This window comes from Carassius gibelio, chromosome B5 (genome assembly GCF_023724105.1).
Source record: "Carassius gibelio isolate Cgi1373 ecotype wild population from Czech Republic chromosome B5, carGib1.2-hapl.c, whole genome shotgun sequence".
Taxonomy (NCBI): domain Eukaryota; kingdom Metazoa; phylum Chordata; class Actinopteri; order Cypriniformes; family Cyprinidae; genus Carassius; species Carassius gibelio.
This window is the reverse complement of record NC_068400.1, coordinates 35758190-35780877: the sequence shown is the minus strand read 5'-3', so window position 1 is coordinate 35780877 and position 22688 is coordinate 35758190. Positions and strand designations below refer to the sequence as shown.

The 22688-nt window shown below is 36.0% G+C and overlaps 2 protein-coding genes across 4 annotated transcripts; both read right to left on the bottom strand.

Annotated features, from left to right (window-relative positions):
- Positions 1-1411: 1411 nt before the first annotated feature.
- On the bottom strand, positions 1412-11865 carry LOC127958735 (arrestin domain-containing protein 1). The gene is made up of 8 exons (XM_052557693.1): positions 11647-11865; positions 6878-6988; positions 6737-6787; positions 4701-4855; positions 4434-4616; positions 3906-4082; positions 3263-3656; positions 1412-2205 (listed from the first exon to the last, which is right to left on the bottom strand). The coding sequence occupies exons 1-8, from the start codon at positions 11762-11764 to the stop codon at positions 2168-2170; spliced, it is 1227 nt and encodes a 408-aa protein (XP_052413653.1). The 5' UTR covers positions 11765-11865; the 3' UTR covers positions 1412-2167.
- A 160-nt stretch (positions 11866-12025) lies between these two features.
- On the bottom strand, positions 12026-14449 carry LOC127958736 (P2Y purinoceptor 4). Of its 3 annotated transcripts, none has more exons than XM_052557694.1 (3): positions 14256-14449; positions 13990-14045; positions 12026-13837 (listed from the first exon to the last, which is right to left on the bottom strand). In XM_052557694.1, exons 1-3 carry the CDS (start codon positions 14284-14286, stop codon positions 12806-12808), a joined length of 1119 nt encoding a protein of 372 aa, XP_052413654.1. In that variant the 5' UTR covers positions 14287-14449; the 3' UTR covers positions 12026-12805. The 3 variants fall into 3 exon arrangements, with proteins under 3 accessions (XP_052413654.1, XP_052413655.1, XP_052413656.1); XM_052557695.1 differs by having other exon boundaries at positions 13947-14045; positions 14256-14444; XM_052557696.1 differs by lacking the exon at positions 13990-14045 and having other exon boundaries at positions 14256-14443.
- Positions 14450-22688: the final 8239 nt, after the last annotated feature.

Here is a 22688-nt window from a genome sequence, read left to right as displayed (position 1 = left end):
TTAACAGTGCATTATTGCCATCATCCGGTAGCTTAGATCAGAAACATTCCTATCTCTTAACATTTCTAAGCAACCCCCCCCCCCCCCCCCCCAAAAAATAAATAAAAATAAAAGTAAATAAAACCCACTGGCGCTGCGTGTTCAGCTCCTCCAGCTTCCACCCCACTTCCCTTTAACTCCCACTTCCCATCCGCAACCTTATTTACCTCCAGATTTACTTACACTGTCTCACACTATACTTCATCCGCATCTTCTACCTCTCTCTATAATCCTATATACATATTAATCCTACAATCTATTCATTAAACCAGTATTATTCAAAAACTGAAACAACACATTAACCATACTATTTCCTATATCCAAGTCTAATATATTCTTTAATGTTAACTCTTTCCCTTCATTCTTCCATAATTCTTCTCTTAGCACTTCTCTTTCTTCATCATAACCATTACAATTAATAAACACATGTTCCACAGTTTCACTTTGTCCACATTTCTCACACAAACCCGTTGGATGCTTAGATATTAAATGTAATGTTTTATTCAAACCGGTATGTCCCACCCTTAGTCTTGTAATTATACTTTCCTTCCTTCTATTTCTCCCTCTTTTCCTACCTTTTCCCACTTTCTTTTGTATTGCATATAAATGTCTACCTTTACTCTCATTATCCCAATATTGTTGCCACTTTTTAATCATTTCCTCCTTTATTACTGATTTGATTTCTTTTAAACTATGTGATAACTCAATTTCTACCCTATCTTCATCTACTACTTGTTTGGCTAATTTATCTGCTTCCTCATTGCCTTTAATTCCCACATGAGCTGGGACCCACATAAACTGTACTTCTATTTTAATTTGTTTCAACTCAAAGAGATTTTGAAGAATTTCCATGATTAAATCTGGCCTTGATTCAGATTTTTGATTATAGATACTAACTATTGCTGAATAAGAATCTGAACATCAGTCTGGCTTTAGACCTCAGGCCCACTATAAACCATTCGTGCACTTTTTTTTATACCTTCTCGGTGCGAAACATAAGTATCGCAATAAATAAATGTTAAAAATACATTATTGGGGAAAAAAACAATATTGTTTGTACCTCAACAAATTGATCCCCAAGAATCGCTGTGCCTGTCTGTACTTCTAGAAATTCCTTTGAAATCACTTACCACACACTTTTCTAATGTGTGGCACTTGGCACTTAAGGTTGAACTGTATAATTTATCCTATGGTACACAAAGCTTGAGTTATGGCCACTGTTGATGATTTCTAACCCTACTGGTGCTTTAATGGATCTTTGCCATGAGCAACAAGTAAAGAATAATGAAAACAGCCTATCAAAGATCCATGTCAAAGTCACAGGAGCGTCAAAGATTCATTTTCATTCTGTTTAACAGTACAAAATGCAGAGTTTTTTTTTTAAAACATTTTTATTAATCTGTACACAATATATAAATGTAAATCACTGCTTAAATAAAAAAAGTTTTAACATGAAAGTAATGTGCAATACTAGCAAAGGCAGAAATGAATAATTAAAGTTAACTATTAATCATTAAATACCAAAAACGTATATATATATACTAAATATTCAGTGGTTTTGTATAATGACATGAGGACATGTATCCACACATAGTATAAAGTTAAGTTACAATTTCACTTGAACTGGATTCAGCTTTAGTTTATCAGGAACATAAAAAACAAAGCCTGAACATGCTAATTAATAATAAAAAAAAAACATTAAAAAAAATACAATAAAATAAAATAAAAGTACCCTTGTGACCGTGTGATTGCAAGCACAAATGTACAAAACAAGCAACAGTCTAATAATAGAAGAGTACATAATACTCTTCCATGATGAAACTCCTAAAAACAAGTGGTAATATCTTTGCAAGAGGCAGATCTATTTTACAGGTCATCTGCAAGGACAAAAATGAAAAGCAAAATTACTCATTTCCACCTGTTTGGCATAATATCTGTCAAACCACACCTAAAGTATTGTATCAGCTGACTTCTTAGGTTAAATATCACATTCTTCAGCACAGACATTGTAAGTACACATAATGTGGATATGTACACATTTGGTTCAAAACTGCTTGTTGTCTCCATTTATAAAAGTCACATGTTTTTTCAATGTTTTTCTCCCTTCTTCATTTGGTTGGGAAACATCCTATATATTGCAGCTATCTTCATAAGAAGGTGGAGCCTCTGTCAAAAGAAATGAAATCAAATTAATCACCAGGTAACATTGCTTTACCTAATGAACAATCAATTAAATATAATAATAATTATAATCAAAACAAAATTGAAACAAACTAATTTTAATTAATTTTAAATATTATGTAAATATATTATGTATGAATATATACAATATATGATTAACAGTGTTGGGGAAAATGACTTTTTAAAGTAATGCATTACAATATAGCGATACTCCCTAAAAAAGTAACTAATTGCGTTATTTAATTACGTTTTATTGAAAGTTATGTGTTATGTTACTTTTGAGTTACTTGCTTGCTTGTTTTTAATTAAAAAAAAGTTATTTTACATATGTAAAAGCCCTTTTCAAAACAAAAGTAAAATGAATACGCCTCAGGCTGAAGGAAATGTAAATGCATGTCTGTACAGTAGAGCTCAAACAAACTGGATGAAGAATATGATGCAGGAAAAGAAAGTTCAACACTATTCAGCAATAACAAAAATGAAACGTGTCATTTTTTTTGTATGGTTAAATTGGATCATTGAAGATCAGCAGCAAAGACATTGGTTAATAAAATGGGATTAAATACATAAACTATACGTGTCTTATTTAACATTTAAATTACTGCAGGTTGCATTATATTCTGAGTTTGCATTTGACTGTTTTTATTCATTTTAAGGACTACTGAATCTGTTTTTGTGCTGGTGAGATGAGTAAATGCATGTTCATATTTAGTCTAGAACAACAGTAATATCGTGTTCTTCTGCACTTACTCCCTCCCAATTTCTCTCAACATGGCAACACGACAGCTGTCAGTCAATAAATGGGAAGCAAAGTAAATGGCTTTACTTACTTAAAAAAAGTAACTGATATTTGCATCTAAATTGAAAAGTAATGCGTTACTTTACTAGCTACTTAAAAGTAATCTGTTAAAAAACTTGCGTTACTTGTAATGCGTTACCCCCAACACTGATGATTAAGCTCTTGGGTGTTGTGTTATGGCTCACATCTTTTAAAACACACATATATACATTTTAATTTAATTATTTAATAACCATGCCATACCATGTGGATATGGTGAACTTCTATAGTTTGGAGGAAGCTGGGAACCAGACTCATACTGTGGACTCTTTGGCATTTCCACGCTGTAGTTAGCCACACCTGGGAGTTCTGGGTACATATCAGGGGGAAGCACATTGAGGGATGCGTAGCTGCTACGAGGCCTGGGTTTGGGTGCAGTTTTTGGGGTTTTACGTAATGGCAGGGTGGTTGGGGCAGATTCGACTGGAGCAGCAGCAGGAGAATGGGCATTGGCAGAGGTAGGAGGCGCGGTGGGGTTATTACGTGGGGCTGGCATTGGTGCAACCGACCGAGAGCGGGAAGGCCGAGTTGGATCCAGTGCGATGCTTCCAATGTAAAGGGGCAGAGTTACTGATACATCTGGGTATTTCAAATAGACCTGGAAAAGCAGAAACAAACATGCAGATGAGATTCAATGAGAGGAAGGAAGAAGGAAATACAATATTCAATTTGCATGAACTTCTGATAAAATGTATCTCTCTGATATACATGTGCCCAGTGCTTCCATAAAGCCAGATATTATTAAACACACAGAGAAAAATACTCACAGGAAAGAAAAGTGTCTTGTTAATGTTCATGTAATATGTTAATGTAATATGTGTGACAATAACTTAATTTAAATACTCACCTGAATGTAGTGGCAGATTTGGATGAGGTTTCCATCAGTCAGGGTGGACAGATGAAGAGAAGGTACAATAATCTGCTCCTTCCATTCAGTTTTTTGTCCACCCTTAACTCCAGGTCCTTCTACCTCCGCTACAGTCCGCAAGTCATATGTCGGCTTCTTGGTATTATATGTAACTTTCTAAGATTAAGAGATGAGCAATATTGAGAATCTTATCATGATATTTACCGAAGTGTACCTGCATATTCAATCAAAATTATTTATTTAGCCATATAAGTCACTTGTGCTCACTGAGGCTGCACTTATAGGATCAAAAATATCATTTCAGAAATTGCTCAAGAAACATTTCTTATTCTCAGTGTTGTCCTCCCTAATATTTAGAATCAGTAGAATGTAAAAAAGAACAGAATTTAGTCTTTACAGTCACTTTTAATCATAAATAGAAAATCTATTTTCACACACTATACTCAATTCTTTAACTGAAAACATTTGTTCTTAAAATATAATCTAATGTAGTTCGTGTAATCTTACCTGCATTAGACTGGCAACCACATGACCTGTTGACTTCTCAGATTTGTTTTCAATCTCAGCGAACACTTTTATGATCTGTCCAGTGATATATCCTCGCATGTCACTCTTAGCTTTCAGCACCACTGTCCCATTTTTCACAAGCATGTATGAGAAATTCTTGGTTACAGAAGAGGAGCTAGGTTCCTGCACAAAGCAAATGATTAAAAGCATAGTAATGTAAATCAATGGCAGAAGTTAAGAATATGGAGATCTGTGTAGCACATTTACCTGAATACCAGGTATTTCATTCAGGTTGACTGTGTTCTTCATAGTGAAGGGCTTCTCTATCTTGTAGTCTTTTGCAAAACGAGGTGTGTCTATGAAAGCCCGAACTCTGTATGTAATAACTCCATAAGGCCCTTTAAATGATGTAGGTGCAGCAGCTACAAAAGAGAGGATTAGAGAGGTTTGTATGTCTACTCTGCAGGTGCAGATAAATTAATAAAAATAAACAAAAAATAAAAAAATTAGGATGTGGCTAATAATTTGCTTACTTCTCATAACCAAAGTTTGGACTTTTGCATTGGAACAATGTTCTTTTCAAACAAAAAAGGTTTAACAGGGTGCATTATCCAATAAGCTTCTATGTTTTTAGCAAAAGGCTGAAAACCACAAAAGCCAACGGTACAGCACGTGAAGCACGATTCTCTAAGAGGCATTGTTCTGTGAGGGGGGAGCCGGGGAGTCTCAGATAATAGAGGAACAACAGATGGAGGTTTCAAATAGCAGCTGAGCAGCTCCAGACAATAAGAGCTGGGATAGCCTTGATGGGCTAGCGTGTGTCTTAGTTTCACATTGTGAAGAGAGTGAATAAAACAAACAAAAATTAAGGAATCCGACTTTTTAACTGAAATTTAACTGACAGTAACCGAACTCACACTAAGGTTTTTTTTTTTTTTTATGTTACCAAAAGACCTACTTTGGAGAAATGCTGTTCTTTTAAACTTTATATTTACCAACGATTCTTGAAAAAGAAAACACGTATCACAGTTTCCAAAAAGTTGTTAAAGTCATCATAAAATGTAATTATCTATGAAGATTCGGGAGGAGCGCGTCAGATACTTAGCCTAATCATCACAGGTGGACCACAATCAAGTAATCAATCCCACAGTATAAATATCGCTGACTTACCTCTATCCATTGACGGTTTATCAGCATCCCTCCTCCACCCCATCTCCTCACTTCAAGTTCACTTTACAATATACGGGGAAGGGGGGGTACTCTAGCTTCGGGCAATTCCCGAGCTCGGAGCCCTTCCCCGGACAGCACGCCAAATACGCATACCATACCTCAGCTAATTATATGTAAGCGTGAACTAGTGAAGCAATATTAAATGTGCTCTAAGTTTGTGACACCACAGAGAAAGGTGTTATTAACCACGCAACCAAATTTGGATCGTAAAAAAAAAGCCAAATAAATAAGTCTGCAGTATATCAAATTCTGGGGGTGTTTCCTCGGTTGACACTGAAACCACTACCAATTGTGTTAAACCCCTTTCAACTGTCAAATACTGCTACAGCCTGAATGGATGCTAACTCTAGCAGCTTAATTACACAGCGATACATGTTTATTGATGCGGATACCCTCTAGTTATTATTGTGTTAGGGGACGGACCATGCTCAGTGCCTCAAGTGCATCATAAAGACATGTTTTCAGGCCCAACCAAAAATCCTGAAGACAAAAATTGTGAAAAACTTTAACTCCACAATTCAGTACTAAATAGTTCACAGTCTTCGTAACATGTTTTCAGCAACACATTTCTAAAATGTGTAATGCCTAGAAGCAATTCTCTGAATCACCTTTACACTGACATGAGAAATGTTTCTTTGTGCAACAAATCAGCATTTTAGAATGATTCCTGAAGGATCGTGTGACACTGAAGACTGGCGTAGCTGATTCAGTTTAAGCTTCATAGAATAAATGACATTTTTAAATATGTAAAAAGAGAAAACAGTTCTTTTAATTTGCAACAATATTTCACAGTATAAGCATTTTATTTTATTTTTTTACCAAAACATTTGAAAAAAATAACTTTTGGACTGTATTGCACATTTATCGAACTAGGAAAAAACTCCTATATTCTATACTCTCAAACTCCTAATACCTGTATTGGGTGACACAAATAAGTTGTATTTGGTTATATAAAGTTGTCATTTTAGTTTTTTTTTAAACAGTTGTTCTGTTGCCGTGGATATATGTAAACAGTGGTTAATCTCTGACATGTCTTGGAGGAATGTCGAGCGACAGCCAAAATTGTGCCTCACCTGGCAAGAGAAACTTGAAGGGAAAACTGTGCTCGCCGTCTTTCAGAATGCCTGGGAAACAGACAGAGAGAAACTGTAAGGGATCTGAACAAGCATTCTCCTACCATTTAATGTGTGAGCGAGGCCATGACATCTGTGTACCTTTGTCTGCTACTGAGACTGAGCTGCTGAAGTACTGCTCCTCCTCTGTCCAGTCTGTGTCATTTGATTTGCTGGTCACTCCACAGAAGCCCTGGCAGTTCACTTTGATCGCTGATTATGGAATAAAGACATTGGTCAGTAAAAAGAAATGTGCCTGCACAGATGAAAGATGCTGATAAGCAGCAGGCATCGCCAGATCCTTTTTACTGGGACACGAGCTGCAGAAAAAAATTCTGCTTTGTCCCAGTAAAATATTACTGATAAATCCTTATGTCAGTGAAAATTACCAACCTGAGAATCATTTTTTTCTGTCAATCAGCTGTTTAGAATCAGAACTTGTGATGCCAGAATTGCGAATGAATCACTCTTTTGATCTAACTGGTCAAACATATGTTCACGAATCACGATACAGTTTGAGTCATTAAAAAAAGTTCGCTCACATACTTGATCATTTGCAGTGGTTTCTCGCACCAAAATAGTAACGGGTGATATATAACTGGACTGGTACAGAAGATTAAAAAAAACACACACAAAAAAACACATTTATATCCATATAACAATATCCAGTTATATCCAAAGCAGTACTGAAAAGAACGTTTTTTTTACTCATGAAAAGCTATCAAAAGGAATGCTTCATTGTGTGAGATTAAGTCCTGACAGTTATTTAAAGGAACATTTCATGAGGGTCAGTTAATGATGACTGTGATTGTCTAGGACCAAGATGACAGCCTTGTTCCTTTAATGAAAACTTGATTTGACCTCACTCTGTCCTTCACTCTTACCAGCAGGACGTTCCATTGAAACATACCGTCATGGTAACATTACAAGGCAACAGACTAAAACACACTAGCCATATGTCATCAACAAAGGAGGCCAAACAAACAACTCATGGTATCGAGTTTAGTAAAGAAAATTTCTATATTGCTATAGAGATAAAAAAAATAATAATAATAAACAAAAAGATACATCTTTGCTGCATGACAAAATTAGCAACAGGGGACAGTAAAAATGTTTTGCAATTGAAAACAAATGACCATGTTTTACTTTTACAGTTGTTAAATGCAGATATTTTCGTCGGCAGCGCTGCATAGGATTCGTTCAAGAATGCCTCCAAATAAATCCTCCAATCCTTTGTTTTTCCGAGGCAGCAAAGGAGTGTATCATGTGCCTATGTGTGTTCTGGTCATTTGAGTGACAAATGTTTTATAAACAAGGCCCAAGTCAACCCTAGATTTGCAAATCGTTTGCTATTAAAACATGGAGCCGTCCCTGTGATAAAAGATCCCATTCATGTAACTACAATTGCATCAGATTTCTGTATTTTGTTGGAAATCACCACGTATGTGAATATATGTTAATGGAACACGTGAAAGATCTGTATTATAGCTCCGCCCACCACACGCCTCCAGGAGCTCTGCATTTTCTGGAAAGAATCGGAAAGCTGTATTATATTATATATCATATTATTATGATATATAATATGCTTTTAATATCCAAATCCGTTAAAGGATTTTTAGGCTGCATTAATTAGGTAAAATGGAAGCAGAAACATTTCCCATAACACCCTATGTACTTGCTACATCCATAGAAGAATGGCATCTACGCTAATATTTGTCTGTTTCTCTCTTTTTCCGAGGTCACTGTAGCCACCAGATCCAGTCTGTATCCAGGTCAGAGGGACACTGCAGTCACCCGGATCCAGTACGTATCCAGACCAGATGGTGCATCAGCACCTAGAAAGGACCTCTACAGCCCTGAAAGACAGCCGAGACCAGGACAACTAGAGCCCCAGATACAGAACCCCTGTAAAGACCTTGTCTCAGAGGACCACCAGGACAAGACCACAGGAAACAGATGATTCTTCTGCACAATCTGACTTTGCTGCAGCCTGGAATTGAACTATTGGTTTCGTCTGGTCAGAGGAGAACTGGGCCCCCAACTGAGCCTGGTTTCTCCCAAGGTTTTTTTCTCCATTCTGTCACCGATGGAGTTTCGGTTCCTTGCCGCTGTCGCCTCTGGCTTGTTTAGTTGGGGTCACTTCATCTACAGTGATATCGTTGACTTGATTGCAAGTACATGCACAGACACTATTTAATTCAATGATGAACTGCCTTTAACTGTCGTTTTGCATTATTGACACACTGTTTTCCTAATTAATGTTGTTCAGTTGCTTTGACGCAATTTATTTTGTTTAAAGCACTATATAAATAAAGGTGACTTGACTTGACTATTATAAATATGATAAAACTAAAGACATTTTGGATATATGAAGGATGCAATAAGTACTCAAGATTATCATGAGATTAAGTGAAACTGTATGTTATGTAGCCTTTAATTGTTTATATATTAGACTACAAATTGATTATTAAAAAAATAATTATTTAAATAAATCTGCAGAAAAGCAATTTACAAAGCTAGTTTACAAAGATAGGTCCTCAATCCCTAAGAGAAATAAATACAGCTATTAACATGCAGTCTTTATTTGTCCATTTCTTTCTTTTAAATCCTTGTGTTTGTGATTCTATCTGTTTGCAAACCTTTATTTTCACAATTTCACCTCTCTCTCTCTCCCTCTCTCTCTCTCTCTCACTCTCTAAGCCCAAGACACACACTGACTGCAAGCAAGCAGAGATGTTACCACAGATACATAAGCAACCATGGGACATACGTCAGAAGAGACTCCAGTAAGAAACTGGGTGAACAACAACATCTTATGATCGGTCACTGACGAACTGAACAGAATATGAGTGCTCCTGAATTGACATTTATGAACTGATACTGGTAGAAAATTTTGTCAAACAATATATAAATAAAATTAAATAAAATCTTCTATTGATTAATAAACAGGAAATGAGGGCAAAAATATTGCTCAGGTCAAAAGAGTCAACTAGGCTACTTCAGTAATTTAATTCAACCAAAAAGAAATAAATAAAGACTCAAACAAAACTGTTATTGTTTTAAATACTGTCAGATGACTTCTTCATAATGTTGTAATGGTGACTGTGCGATTGTTATTACTGTTGTCCTTGATCTAGAATGTGAGCAAACCAGTCCGGTCAGTACACTTCATCAACATCTCAGATCAAACAAATAGACCAGCCCCAAACCACTGACATAATTACATGGCCTGCTTTCTTTCTCACATCACTGTTAAACTGAAGATTACATCTGGTATAACAACTTTTTTTTTTTTTTTCAAACATCATCTTGCACTCTGACTCATTCCAGTCTTTTCACATTTGCCTTGCCCACAGCAGTTCTCAAACATGCAAAAACAACACTTCTAAACATGCTTCCTTCTTCACATTGGTTGGTGGGGTTTTGTTTGTTTGTTTTTACACAAAATAGGTCTATAGGCTGACATTTTTATCATGTATATTCATAGATGTTTCACCTTGATCCCATGACCAAGATAAGGCCCAAAGTCAAAATGTAGCTGTATTGTCTTTCTGGACAATAGATTTTGCTGGTAACTCTTATATTAGCTTTATGGATCTAGATACACAAGCCAGAGCTGTACTTTATCTGCATATGAAATCATTCGATATGCATATTGCAAGTAGCAAAGCCTTTTACCTTTTTTTATAGCTAGCCATATTCATTTATAATACATGCCCATACCTATTCTGCACCAAAAAGGCACAGTTAATGGGGTCTTTGAGGCTTGCATTCCTTCAAGTATCCAGAAATTACAGCAGATTTATTTTTGTATACTGCAGTGGATAAGCAAAAATGTGTCAGGATATTTGACCTTAACATGAACAGGTGAGGCTGGGTGAAACAGGTGCTGGTATTAACAGTTGGTGACTCCAAATATTCTCCAAATATTCTGACCAGTATTGCATTTACATTTATTCATTTAGCTGACGCTTTTATCCAAAGCGACTTACAATTGCTAAGTATGTCAGAGGTCGCACGCCTCTGGAGCAACTAGGGGGTTAAGTGTATTGCTCAGGGACACATTGGTGTCTCACAGTGGATTCGAACCCAGGTCTCCCACACCACAGACGTGTGTCTTATCCACTGCGCTAACACCACCCCAGTATTGCAGCAAATTGCATCCTGAAAACCGATTTCAAGATTTGTTTGACAATTAAAAGATGTTTCAAGGTCCGTTTCAAGGACTCAAACACGCTGCTGAAGGCTCAAGGCATAAATACAAGCAGACAGACCCTTCTCCATAAATATGCAAATTGAGCTTTCGGAAAAACAATAAACACCGCCAAGCAACCGCTCACGCGTTACATCTATATGTAGATTTCCTTAAACTATTTTAGGTCCTAGTAGGCCTAACATACCTAACTTTCCCTTAAATATAAGTCTTCATACCTAATTTTCTCAGTCACTGTTTTAAAATGCTGACACTGATAACCGAAACTGCTATTAGTTCACCTGGCAAGGTATCGATAAACAGATTGGATTATACACAATTAGCCTATTTCAGTAACACTCTGTTTATGGTTATTACGGAAATGTCAGAGAACTAAGATCGGAACGAAAGAGGTAAGAGATTTATACACTATTCCGCGTTGGTATGTCAATATCCGCAACAAGTTTCGCTCACACCAGTTTCAGTCCTCGATGCGCGAACACAAACCCACTCTACACGTAAGAACGTCTAGGAAAACATCCATTAGGCTAAGATTTACGTTTGATACACAAGTAGGCGACTATACTTTTAGAAGAAAACTTGTTTAGAAACTAAAAAAAAATCATCCAGTGAAATATTGGTGGCTGCGTGCTATTATTGGAGTCTTTTGTTTACTTACCTTTACATTCTATTGGCTGTGCAGTTGAGATTTTCAGAGTTCCGGAAATAGATTCACCTGGACTATAAACTGTTTTGTTGTTTTTAAGAGTTATTTCGAATTCCCGAATCTTCCCCATTCTGTTCTCTGTCCAACGTGAACAGGTGGTTGAGCGAAACTGATCCACAAGGAAAGCAAATTCTTTACCTGTGACCGACGTCACGCAAATAATGTCTGACGTCAGTTGGGAGTACTGCGGTTCTCGCCATAAACAGGAAAAAAACAGACATAAACTGACTCACTTCTTAAAATCGTTTTATTATAGCACAGATAAGAAAAGTTTAACAACATGACATTTTATTCCTCGTTGTTTTTAAAAATGTTTTTACAAGTAGGCTACTTTTATTTTTACAAAACTTTTACAATTTACACAGATACAAATAATAATATAGGAATAGGAATAATAGCTAATAGGAAAAAAACTGAGGACGTTAGTTTTATATCTTGTATTAGTCATCAACAATGACATAAACAGTTTAATGGATCTTCTGTTTATTTAGTTTCACTCACGTGTTAGCATGACTGTCACAGGCTATTTGAAATTCTACTATCTACAATTCAAAATATTAGTTTAGAATATAATTTTATTCATAGGCTACCATCTGAAAGATTCAGCTGAATAAAACGTTCAAAGCTTATTGCTGCATTTAGCCTAGTTATAATTAGCATTTTGTGAAAGGTTACTAGCCCAGAACATTTGTATATTCTTAAACATTACTTTGTGGGCTAGAATAAATATTTACAAAATCATTTTAACAAATTCTTAATGCATTCCACAGTGTTTTTAGCAGAAACACCCATTTTTCTGTGGATGCCACAGTAACATTTTCTGTCAAATTCACAATATTACCAGCAAGATTACACTTAAAAATATATATTTTTTATTATTTTATATTTTTACTTCAGTATTATGGAATAGGATCATACAGGACAAACAAAATATTGTAATTGTAATCTTGCAGTAGGCTGCTTATCAAAGCAACATTAAAATCAACATGAAACTAAAATGGACAGTGTTTTGGACTTTTTTTAGTTCATGTACCCTTATAAGCTTTAACTTCATCTTGTAACAAATCTCTTCTCTGAGGATGTTTTCACTGGCATGAGTTCAGAAAGTTTGTCAATTACTTACTACATTTCTGTTTAGACTTTGACTTACTGTTTCTGATTCCATTTTGTTTTCAACATAAGGTTTGACCCCCATTACCTTCAGAGATCTTCTAAAGGCTTTCATAAAATTATGTGAGCCAAAAAAGTAGATGAGGGGGTCCAAGCAGCAGTTGATACCTGCCAATATATAGCATGCATAATATGCTGTTTGCAACTGCAACAAAAGTCTACATTTACTAGAATGATACTTTTTCACAACTACTCCGATAGTCCGAACAACATTGAGAGGAAGAAAGCAAAGGGCAAATATGAATACACATATCCCTATCATCCTCATAGACTTATTCTTGACTGACTGGCCCTGGGCAGAATTTATGTTAATGCGGGACACTGAGCTCGCCAGGCGACTGTAGCAAAACACTAATATAATTAAGGGGAAAATACACCAAAAGAAGAAAATCACAAAGTTAATAACAAAATAAGAATCAATCAATTTTTTCTGATGAATAGTAAGACAATGCCCATTATTTTCTTCAATGGTTACAGGAAGCAGCCATCCATAGAAAATGCCAAGTATTATCAGAAAGCCCCAAATCCCAGCACACAGTTTCTTTATGAAGATCTTCCTTTTTATCAACAAGGAGCGGTTGAAGTGAACCACAGACACATATCGATGAACACTAATAAGCATGAGGAAGATAACGCTGCCATTAAAGTGGATGCTTAGCACGGCGATCTTCAGCCGGCAGGCAAAATCCCCAAATTTCCAGTTACTATCCATGACAAAGTACGCTGCCATCAGTGGGGTGAGTGGAGTGATGATGGCGTCAGATAGAGCCAGATTAAACTGCAGAACAGCTCCAGAGTTCCATTTGTGAACGCGGCAGGTGAAGACCCACAGGCTGAATCCATTGAGCAGAAGGCCCAGAAGATAGACCAGACAGAGGATCACACCCAGAGATATGTGCTGAGGCTCAGGAGAACATGTATTGTTATGGCTAGCGTTGACTACATCTGAGGTGTTCATCTTTGAAGAATGCCACTGTGCAAAAAAAATGAGAGGTTGTTGATCAGAGGAACTGAAATTTACAGTAGCCCTGATTTGCAACTTTAAATAATAATAATAATAATTGAGTTGGGGGGATAAGTGCCTTAGATTCTTTCTTGAGGCTAAGTCCTAAGATTTTCTCTCACTTTCTTTCTGAAATTGTGTTGTTCTCTCCCAAAAATGTCTCCAATTTTTTTTCTCTCTTCAAAACGAGAAGTGTGCAGTGGTGTCATGTAAGAGAAAAAAAGGGTTTTGAACAGACAAAAAAAAAAAAAAAGTTAATGGAGAGAGAGAAAAGTTTTGAATAGAGAAAAACAAATAGACACACACATTTTTCCACTTAAATTCTTATTAAATTACCAAATGTAACATGCCTCTGAAAAATGAATATTAAGCTAAACAGAGCACTTACCTGGTCGTACAACGCCCCCCTCAAACCTCATTTGAAATATGTAAATTGTATGACGAAGTGACTATATGAAAGCACACAACTTTACTTGAACATTTCAGTAGAAGTGTGATAAAAAGGAACCAAGACAGGATTTCCTTTTATTAGTCAGCAGTCATTAACATAAACTCCACCCTTGTCTACCACTATATTTTGAGCAGTAAGGTACTTTAATAAGAACACCAGTTTCACAATTCATGGATTTTAAGACTATTTATATAAGGTCTAATGTTGCACATATATAGAATGTTAATTAAAAAAATAATAATCCTACTGCCATAAATCATTATATTGTCTGCACTTCAGTGCAATCATTAACAAAACTAATAATTTACTTCAAAAAGTAAGCAAAATAATTTAATTTGCATTAAATTGAATTAACTATAAACCTACATACAAAATTTCACTGCAATTTAAAAAAACAAAAAAGTTTCTGTGAATTATCAATACAAAATGCCAACACATACAATATATATACTGTAACAACAGTTTCAATATGTTCCTTGCTAACCGAGGGCTGTTTTTGCTAACATGAAGGCAATCTTATGAAGATTCCCCATGACTCATTTCAAGCCTCAACCCTATTTTCCTAAGAGAGATACGAAGTGTTTTTGTGAATTTCTGACAGCTGAAACAATAGATAATTGGATCGAGACAGCAGTTAGCTCCAGCCAAGATCCATGACACATAGTATGCAGTCTCCACTTTTAAAAGTAGACTGCATTCGTTGGGTAAGAATTTCTTGACCACAAGACCCACACTGCGTGCCACATTCATAGGCGTGAAGCAAACAACAAAAATAACCAAACAAACAGCCACCATTTTACATGATTTGCTCTTAATAGCTTGTCCACTATCATGGCTAGTGTCAAGATGGGACATCGAGCGCACAAGAAGAGTGTAGCAGATCGCAGAAACAAGGAATGATAGAAGTAATCCAGGAATGAGGATAGTGAAGTTTACAATGAAATAGAAGTCAGTATATTGTCCTTGATGAATGCTGAGGCATAACGTGCGATTGTCCACGGTGCTTGTGTCTAAAACAGCTGCTAAAACAGTTCCTTTAATCAATACAAAAAGCCAAACTCCAGCACAGAGCTTCTGTACAAAGTCCTTTCGATTCATGTGAGAGACTTGGTTGTAGCGTACCACAACCACATAGCGGTGAATGCTTATGAGAGTCAGAAACAGAATACTGGTGTAAATGTGAAAGCTTATTAAAGCTATTTTAAGCCGACAGAAAGCTTTCCCAAAAGACCAGTTAACAGTGTGATAATATACTGCCATAAACGGTCCCATAGGACACAGGAGGACATCACTGACAGCTAGATGAAACTGTAGAACAGTGTTGGACGTCCATTCTGGTGTCCTGCATGTGAACACCCACAGACTGAAGACATTCAGCAGGAATCCCACCAGGAAAGTGAGACAAATGAGCACAGAAATTGAGATGTGCTGGGGATTTATGGGACAAAACCTACTGCTGTCATTGCTGATGGCGTTAGAGTTGGAGTAGGGCTCTGTACTGTTCATCTGAAAAAAAGAAAAAAAAAACAGCAGATGAAAATATTATTAGGTTTATAATAAAACATGGTTACACTGAAGATAGAAATATAATTAAGGAATTAAGGTTTGATGGATTAAGATCCCTTTTTTTGTCAAAAAAATACTTCAGGATAATATTCAGTTATCAAAGCATAAATCCAGTAAATCATTTCCATCAATACCTCCAAAGCTTGCACAAACATATGCCACTTCCTGGATCAACATTACATTAGGCAGTTTTCATTAATATGCTGTCTTTTGCCAGTGGTCGAGGAAAAAAAATCAATGGGGGATGTTCCGTTCAATTTCTGCTTGGGGTCCCACAGCTAATTTTAAACAATGATTACAAAATTTGCCTTAAATGATTAATTAACATTAACTATAATTTAAAGTTTTATGTTCCTTTTGGGGCCTGAAATTGAGCAATTTGGGTCAATACTGATAATTAAACAATATTTTCATAAATGTGTTCTTGTGCTGGCACCTTGGCTGTTTCAGATAAATAAAGATTACAATATAATCGCCAGTAGATGGCAGCCAATCCTGGTTTAAATAAATTATTTATTGAATCATTCAAATCAAAGGATTCTTTCAAAACGGCTGATTCCATTAGAAACGTAAACAGGTGAATGGATCATTGAATCACTGGCTCACATGATTGTGGTGGGCGATACTGCTAAATTTGGTATCGATCCGATACCTAATACATATAGGGTAAGTATTGCTGATATCAATACCAATACGATATTTTTTACTTAAAAAAATAAAAAAATAACAAAACTCTCTCCCTTTTTTCTGGTTTTAAAAGCAAATTAAATAAAGTGAAATAAAGTGCACACAATTATTAATGAAGAACAAACAAAGAACAAATATACCTGTGCAATTACATTCCCTGAGCCCCCCTTATGGACCCTGTCCCCTGTTGAACTCAGAGGTTTTTATTGAGAAACAACAACATATTTAAATTTTTCCCTCCTCATTTCTTCGATTTTGTAGCTCAGCATTTTGCTTGTCATGTGTTTTAAGTGTAGGGTTGCCACAGTATCGAATGCTCTTTTTACACTTATCACAAGTTGCAGTGTTTTTATTTAGTGCCTAAAATAGCTCCACACAACGCTTCTCTTCCTCTCGGCCATCCTGATCTCTCATCAGACAGCTATGCTCACTCCTCGGCGCGTTGTGTCAGTGAGTCACGTGACGAATCAACAACGAATCACAGTAGAGCAGAAGGAGGGGGAGGAGTAGCAAAGTTGGCCAGGATCTGAAAGCGGCGTTTGCTCAGGATTGTAGAGGTAGAAGACACGAGCAAAGTATGAAGAATGTAGAGGAGAGATATTTAAATTAAAATTGAAATGTTGGCATCGACACTATCGACATTTAGATCGATCCGCCCACCCCACCACATGATTCGATCAAAAACAGGAAAGAAACACCGCTTTGCTCTATAAAATGTTTAACTTATTTATGTGCTGATATTCAGAAAAGTACATTGTTTGTGCAATGAATATAAAAATATAAAAACTGAACTTCTAGACTTCTAGAAATATGTGTTTTTGTTTGTTTTTTTGCAAAGTCGGTGGCTACTCAGTCACAAATACAGCACAATGACATTAAGTCAGGGGAATGTCTTCTAATCGAGGAAAATTATACCATATGTTGTGTTCTTTTTAAAGAAGTTAAAAAGTTGCGCTTGAACCATTTAACACGAAAAACGATGGAAACTCGCTTCGGCTTTTTACAGTACCGCGTTCTGATTGGCCAATCGCCGTTATTTAGTTCGTGAATTAGGCTATCATGAGATAATTTTAACATTTCATATGCATAAGTGATTTTTTACTTTTCGTGATAACTTTTAAAATTAGGCAGTGACAATGTTGAATTATGTCAAAATTAGTTGGAACAACTTTTTATTATTATTATTATTAGCTATAATTATTATTATATAATTAGTAATCTGCACAAAAATGTGGCTTGTATTAAATTCCTCTAACTCAGTGTAGTTTTATTGGCTGAACATATTTTTATGAGAAGTTGTCATAACTCCAAAATAGTTGTTGCTAAACCAAAACATTTGTCTAGTGTTCGGTTTTGTGTTTCTTTGTTAATAGGCGAAAATTTTAACTAAAGTCTTGAGTCTGGACACACTAATTCATTTAGGTTTGTATTTAAATATTCTTATTGTTTTTAAGAAAATAAAATGTTCGACCCTAAGATGACTCTCAGAATTGACACAGAAACCACCAGTATTGCTGATAATTTTATCATTGTATTTTATTTTACAATCATTATTAAAATTCTTGCAGTTATCTTTTAATTAATTTCATTTCAGATATATTCAATGTTCATCATTGAGTGGGATCATTCCATTTGAATTCATAATCTATTCTTTCAAAACATTCCTTCAATTGAAAAAAATAAAATAAAAAACCTTTTTAATATAAAATATAATAAATAAATAAAAATTCTACTAAATTGCTGTTAATTTACACTGAACCTTAGATTCCATAATTTGGATTAATGACATAAATCATATCAGCAAATATATGTATATCACATGTATTTTACAACTGCAAAAAATCAGATGGCAGCGTGAAAAATGTACCCCAGTCCTTTTGCACTAAACAGAACTATAAAGGTGTTTTATAAAGAGGACAAAGTGTGAAAACACCTTAAGATACAGGTACAGAGAGAATATAAAAGATATTAAGATATAAAGGTAATCAAAATTAAAAAATAAAACATTTTGAAATAACATTTTGTATAAACAATACATTTGCAAAGAAAACATAACCACATTCTGTTACCTTTAAATCCATCTGTGAGAAGCCTGAATGATGGAGCTCAATGGAACGAATTAATCTCTTTACATCTGTAAGGCATTATATATGGCCATTGAAGACTTCCTGTGGATATTTAAATCATATTTCCATTTAATGAGGGATTTTGTTTGATGCTATCTTTAATGTAGGTGCGAAAGCTTGCAAGATGCACACACAAACTTGACTGCTGAACTGCAAAAGCATAACTTTTGAAGAGCGTACTAAGGAGTTTCATCACTTTGTATATGGGTGCAGTAAAAGTGAAAGATAAAAAGTAATGTGTCCCTATTATTAGATCATTTGAGAAGTTTGAAATTCAGAATTGAAACTGAAATAAGGACACAAAATAAATGCATTAGGCCTATATGCTTTCTGTCTTTCTGTCAACCATCACAGTTAGTTAAATGTAACTGCTTTATATATTTAAAGATAATCATATGCACACTTTGTCTGAATTTCTAATATCTTTGCACTTTTTAACTGAGTATTTCTATAGCCTATAACTGCAAAGGATATGATACTGGCTTCATGCCACCCACAAATCAAGTGAAAGGTCATAAAAGTCCGGGGATGGCTTGAATGCCAATCCCACACTAAACAGTTAGTTGCCAACTTTATTTTATTTGATAAAAAGTTTTTTAAAAGTCTGTGAAGTTTCTAGTCCAAAACATCAGACTATAGCATAACGGCATATATATTATTTGTCTGACCTAAATGTGTTTGTTGGGCATTTAATTTCAAATATCATGGCCATTAATCCAAATTTTTTTGCAATGCAGACGTAAGGTATTTTCTGTGAATGTGCGAGTCAATAAAATAAAATAAAAAGATTTTAAAACTGCAGTAAACAGTAAAACTATTTGTACTACAAACCAATGTGTTCATGATTATGATAATAAATTCAAATAATGAACTAATAAGTGTAATAAAATACCTTTTTCCAATATCAAACAGCAGTGCTGTTTTTAGGCCTACTGCTAAAATAACACAGGAAGTGCTCGTAATACAACGTTTTTGGCATTGTTCAAGGTAGAAAGAGAAGCAATACATTTTTTTTTAAATTTAGGATGAAGTCAAGTAACGTCAAAAGAGATCTTCAGACTGTCGCTTAAAAATTGTCAGGGATTCAGCATTCTGGATAGGGGTGGGAAGATAATTCCACCAGCCAGGAATGGTGAACGAGAATGTTCTGGAAAGGGATTTTGAGCCTCTCTGTGATGGTACCATAGGGCGTCGCTCACTCTTTTATATTTAAAAATGGAGTTGAACAAACTTAACATTTTAAAGGGATAGTTCACCCAAAAATCTAAATTATGTCATTAATAACTCACCCTCATGTCGTTCCAAACCAATGAGACCTACGTTTATCTTCTGAACACAGTTTAAGATATTTTAGATTTAGTCCAAGACGTCTCAGTCCCTCCATTGAAACTGTGTGAATGGTATACTGTCCATGTCTACTGGCCAGTTAGAATTTTTTTAAGCATTGAAAATACATTTTGGTCCAAAAATAGCAAAATCTACGACTTTATTCAGCATTGTCTTCTCTTCCGTGTCTGTTGTTGAGAGTTCAAAACAAAGCAGTTTGTGATATTCAGTTCGCGAACGAATCATTTGATGTAACCAGATCTTTTTGAACCAGTTCACCACCTCGAACTGAATCGTTTTAAACGGTTCACGTCTCCAATACGCATTAATCCACAAATGACTTAAGCTGTTAACCTTTTTAATGTGGCTGACACTCCCTCTGAGTTAAAACAAACCAATATCAAATTCATTTACTCAAACAGTACACTGACTGAACTGCTGTGAAGAGATAACTGAAGATGAACACTGAGCCGAGCCATATAATGAACAATAGACTGACTCGTTCTCGACCCGTTTCTGTCAGACGCGTCTGATTCGAGAGCCGATGAGCTGAAGATACTGCGCATGTGTGATTTAGAATCAGAATGAGCTTTATTGCCAGGTATGTTTACACATACGAGGAATTTGTTTTCGTGACAGAAGCTCCGCAGTACAACAGAATGACAGAGACAGAGTATGGAGCCAGAAGAGTCTCAATAAAGATAAATGCACACACTACATTCACATATGCACACACAGGATTCATACATGCACACACATGATTCATAAATACACACACAAGATGCACAAATGCGCACAAATTTTAAAAAGCACAGAAGATTCACAAATGCATACAAAATTCAGAAATGCACACAAAAATCAGAAATACACACACAATTCAGAAATGCAAACAACATTTACAAATGCACTCAAGATTCACAAATGCACAGAACAAGATTCAGAAATGTATTTCTGATGCACACACACATATATCTTGATTCACAAACTGCTTGCGGTCTGTGAACTTCACTGCATTTGTGTGTGAATTTTGAGACTCCCCTGACTTGGCTCAACACACAAATGCTTTTTTTTAAACAGGGAATGATCTGCAACCAATCAGATATCTCCCTTCTTTTAGCCAATCACAAGAATGCACCCCACGTGGGGGATTGTTTACTTATAAGCCAATCACATGAACGTGTTCACACAGCAATTGTATTAAATTGTATGAAAATACAGATGTTTAGATTACAATTCAGGTTTATTTTTTATTATTTTTTTTACAAAATATAAATTTAAAAATGTCTCAATACATATAGCCCAGTGACTGCAGAAAAAAAGTTAACCATGGATTCATAAATTTGCAATAGGCAATTATTTCATTTTATTGAAATATTTTAATGAAAGTAAAAAAAAAAAATGTTTAAACCTTTTTGAATATTTAAATATATCTAAATATTCTTTTGGATGCAATATAGAAGTCACTTAAATTATAATATTCAGTCCCTACATGAAGAGAGAGTCAGTGGTCGGCTGCAAGAGGAAAGTGGCTCTCTGGCTGTCCTTCGCTTAGGAAAGTGAGTTGATCGCTGTGTGAGGAAAGTGAATCGTTCGCTCAACTTCGCTGCTTGAGGAAAGTGAATCGTTCGCTGAGGAAAGTGAGTCGCTCGCTGCGTGACTCGTGAGGAAAGTGAATCGTTCCCTTCTGACTCGTGAGGAAAGTGAGTCGCTCGCTGGGTGAGGAAAGTGAGTCGTTCGCTGCGTGACTCGTGAGGAAAGTGAATCGTTCCCTGCTGACTCGTGAGGAAAGTGAGTCGCTCGCTGGGTGAGGAAAGTGAGTCGTTCGCTGCGTGACTCGTGAGGAAAGTGAATCGTTCCCTGCTGACTCGTGAGGAAAGTGAGTCGCTCGCTGGGTGAGGAAAGTGAGTCGTTCGCTGCGTGACTCGTGAGGAAAGTGAGTCGCTCGCTGCGCAAAGTGGGTCGCTGGCTGCGCAAAGTGAGTCGCTGGCTGCGTGAGGTAAGTGAGTCGTTCGCTGCGTGAGGAAAGTGAGTCGTTCGCTGATTGGCTTATAAGTAAACAATCCCCCACGTGGGGTGCATTCTTGTGATTGGCTAAAACAAGGGAGATATCTGATTGGTTGCAGATCATTCCCTGTTTAAAAAAAGGCATTTGTGTGTTGAGCCAAGTCAGGGGAGTCTCAAAATTCACACACAAATGCAGTGAAGTTCACAGACCGCAAGCAGTTTGTAAATCAAGATATATGTGTGTGTGCATCAGAAATACATTTCTGAATCTTGTCCTGTGCATTTGTGAATCTTGAGTGCATTTGTAAATGTTGTTTGCATTTCTAAATTGTGTGTGTATTTCTGAATTTTGTGTGCATTTCTGAATTTTGTATGCATTTGTGAATCTTCTGTGCTTTTTAAATTTTGTGTGTGCATTTGTGAATTTTGTGTGCATTTGTGTATCCTGTGTGTGTATTTATGAATTATGTGTGTGCATGTATGAATCCTATGTGTGCATATGTGACTGTAGTGTGTTCATTTATCTTTATTGAGACTCTTCTGGCTCCATAACAGAATGCCTGATGGATTGCCTGAGGGAAGAAACTGGTCCTGTGTCTGGTCGTTCTAGTGCTCAGTGCTCTGTAGCGTCGACCAGATGGCAACAGTTCAAAGAGGGAGT

Excerpts from the sequence above, each read along its gene's own strand:
- LOC127958735 (XM_052557693.1), bottom strand. The coding sequence starts at position 11,764 with ATGGGGAAGATTCGGGAATTCGAAATAACTCTTAAAAACAACAAAACA. Across the intron at positions 4,083-4,433 it reads TGGTTGCCAGTCTAATGCAG|AAAGTTACATATAATACCAA; the intron begins GTAAGATTACAC and ends TCTTAATCTTAG. Across the intron at positions 2,206-3,262 it reads AAGTTCACCATATCCACATG|AGGCTCCACCTTCTTATGAA; the intron begins GTATGGCATGGT and ends TTCTTTTGACAG.
- LOC127958736 (XM_052557694.1), bottom strand. The coding sequence starts at position 14,286 with ATGAGGTTTGAGGGGGGCGTTGTACGACCAG. Across the intron at positions 14,046-14,255 it reads GGGGGGCGTTGTACGACCAG|AGAGAAAAAAAATTGGAGAC; the intron begins GTAAGTGCTCTG and ends CTCGTTTTGAAG. Across the intron at positions 13,838-13,989 it reads AACACAATTTCAGAAAGAAA|TGGCATTCTTCAAAGATGAA; the intron begins GTGAGAGAAAAT and ends TTTTTTGCACAG.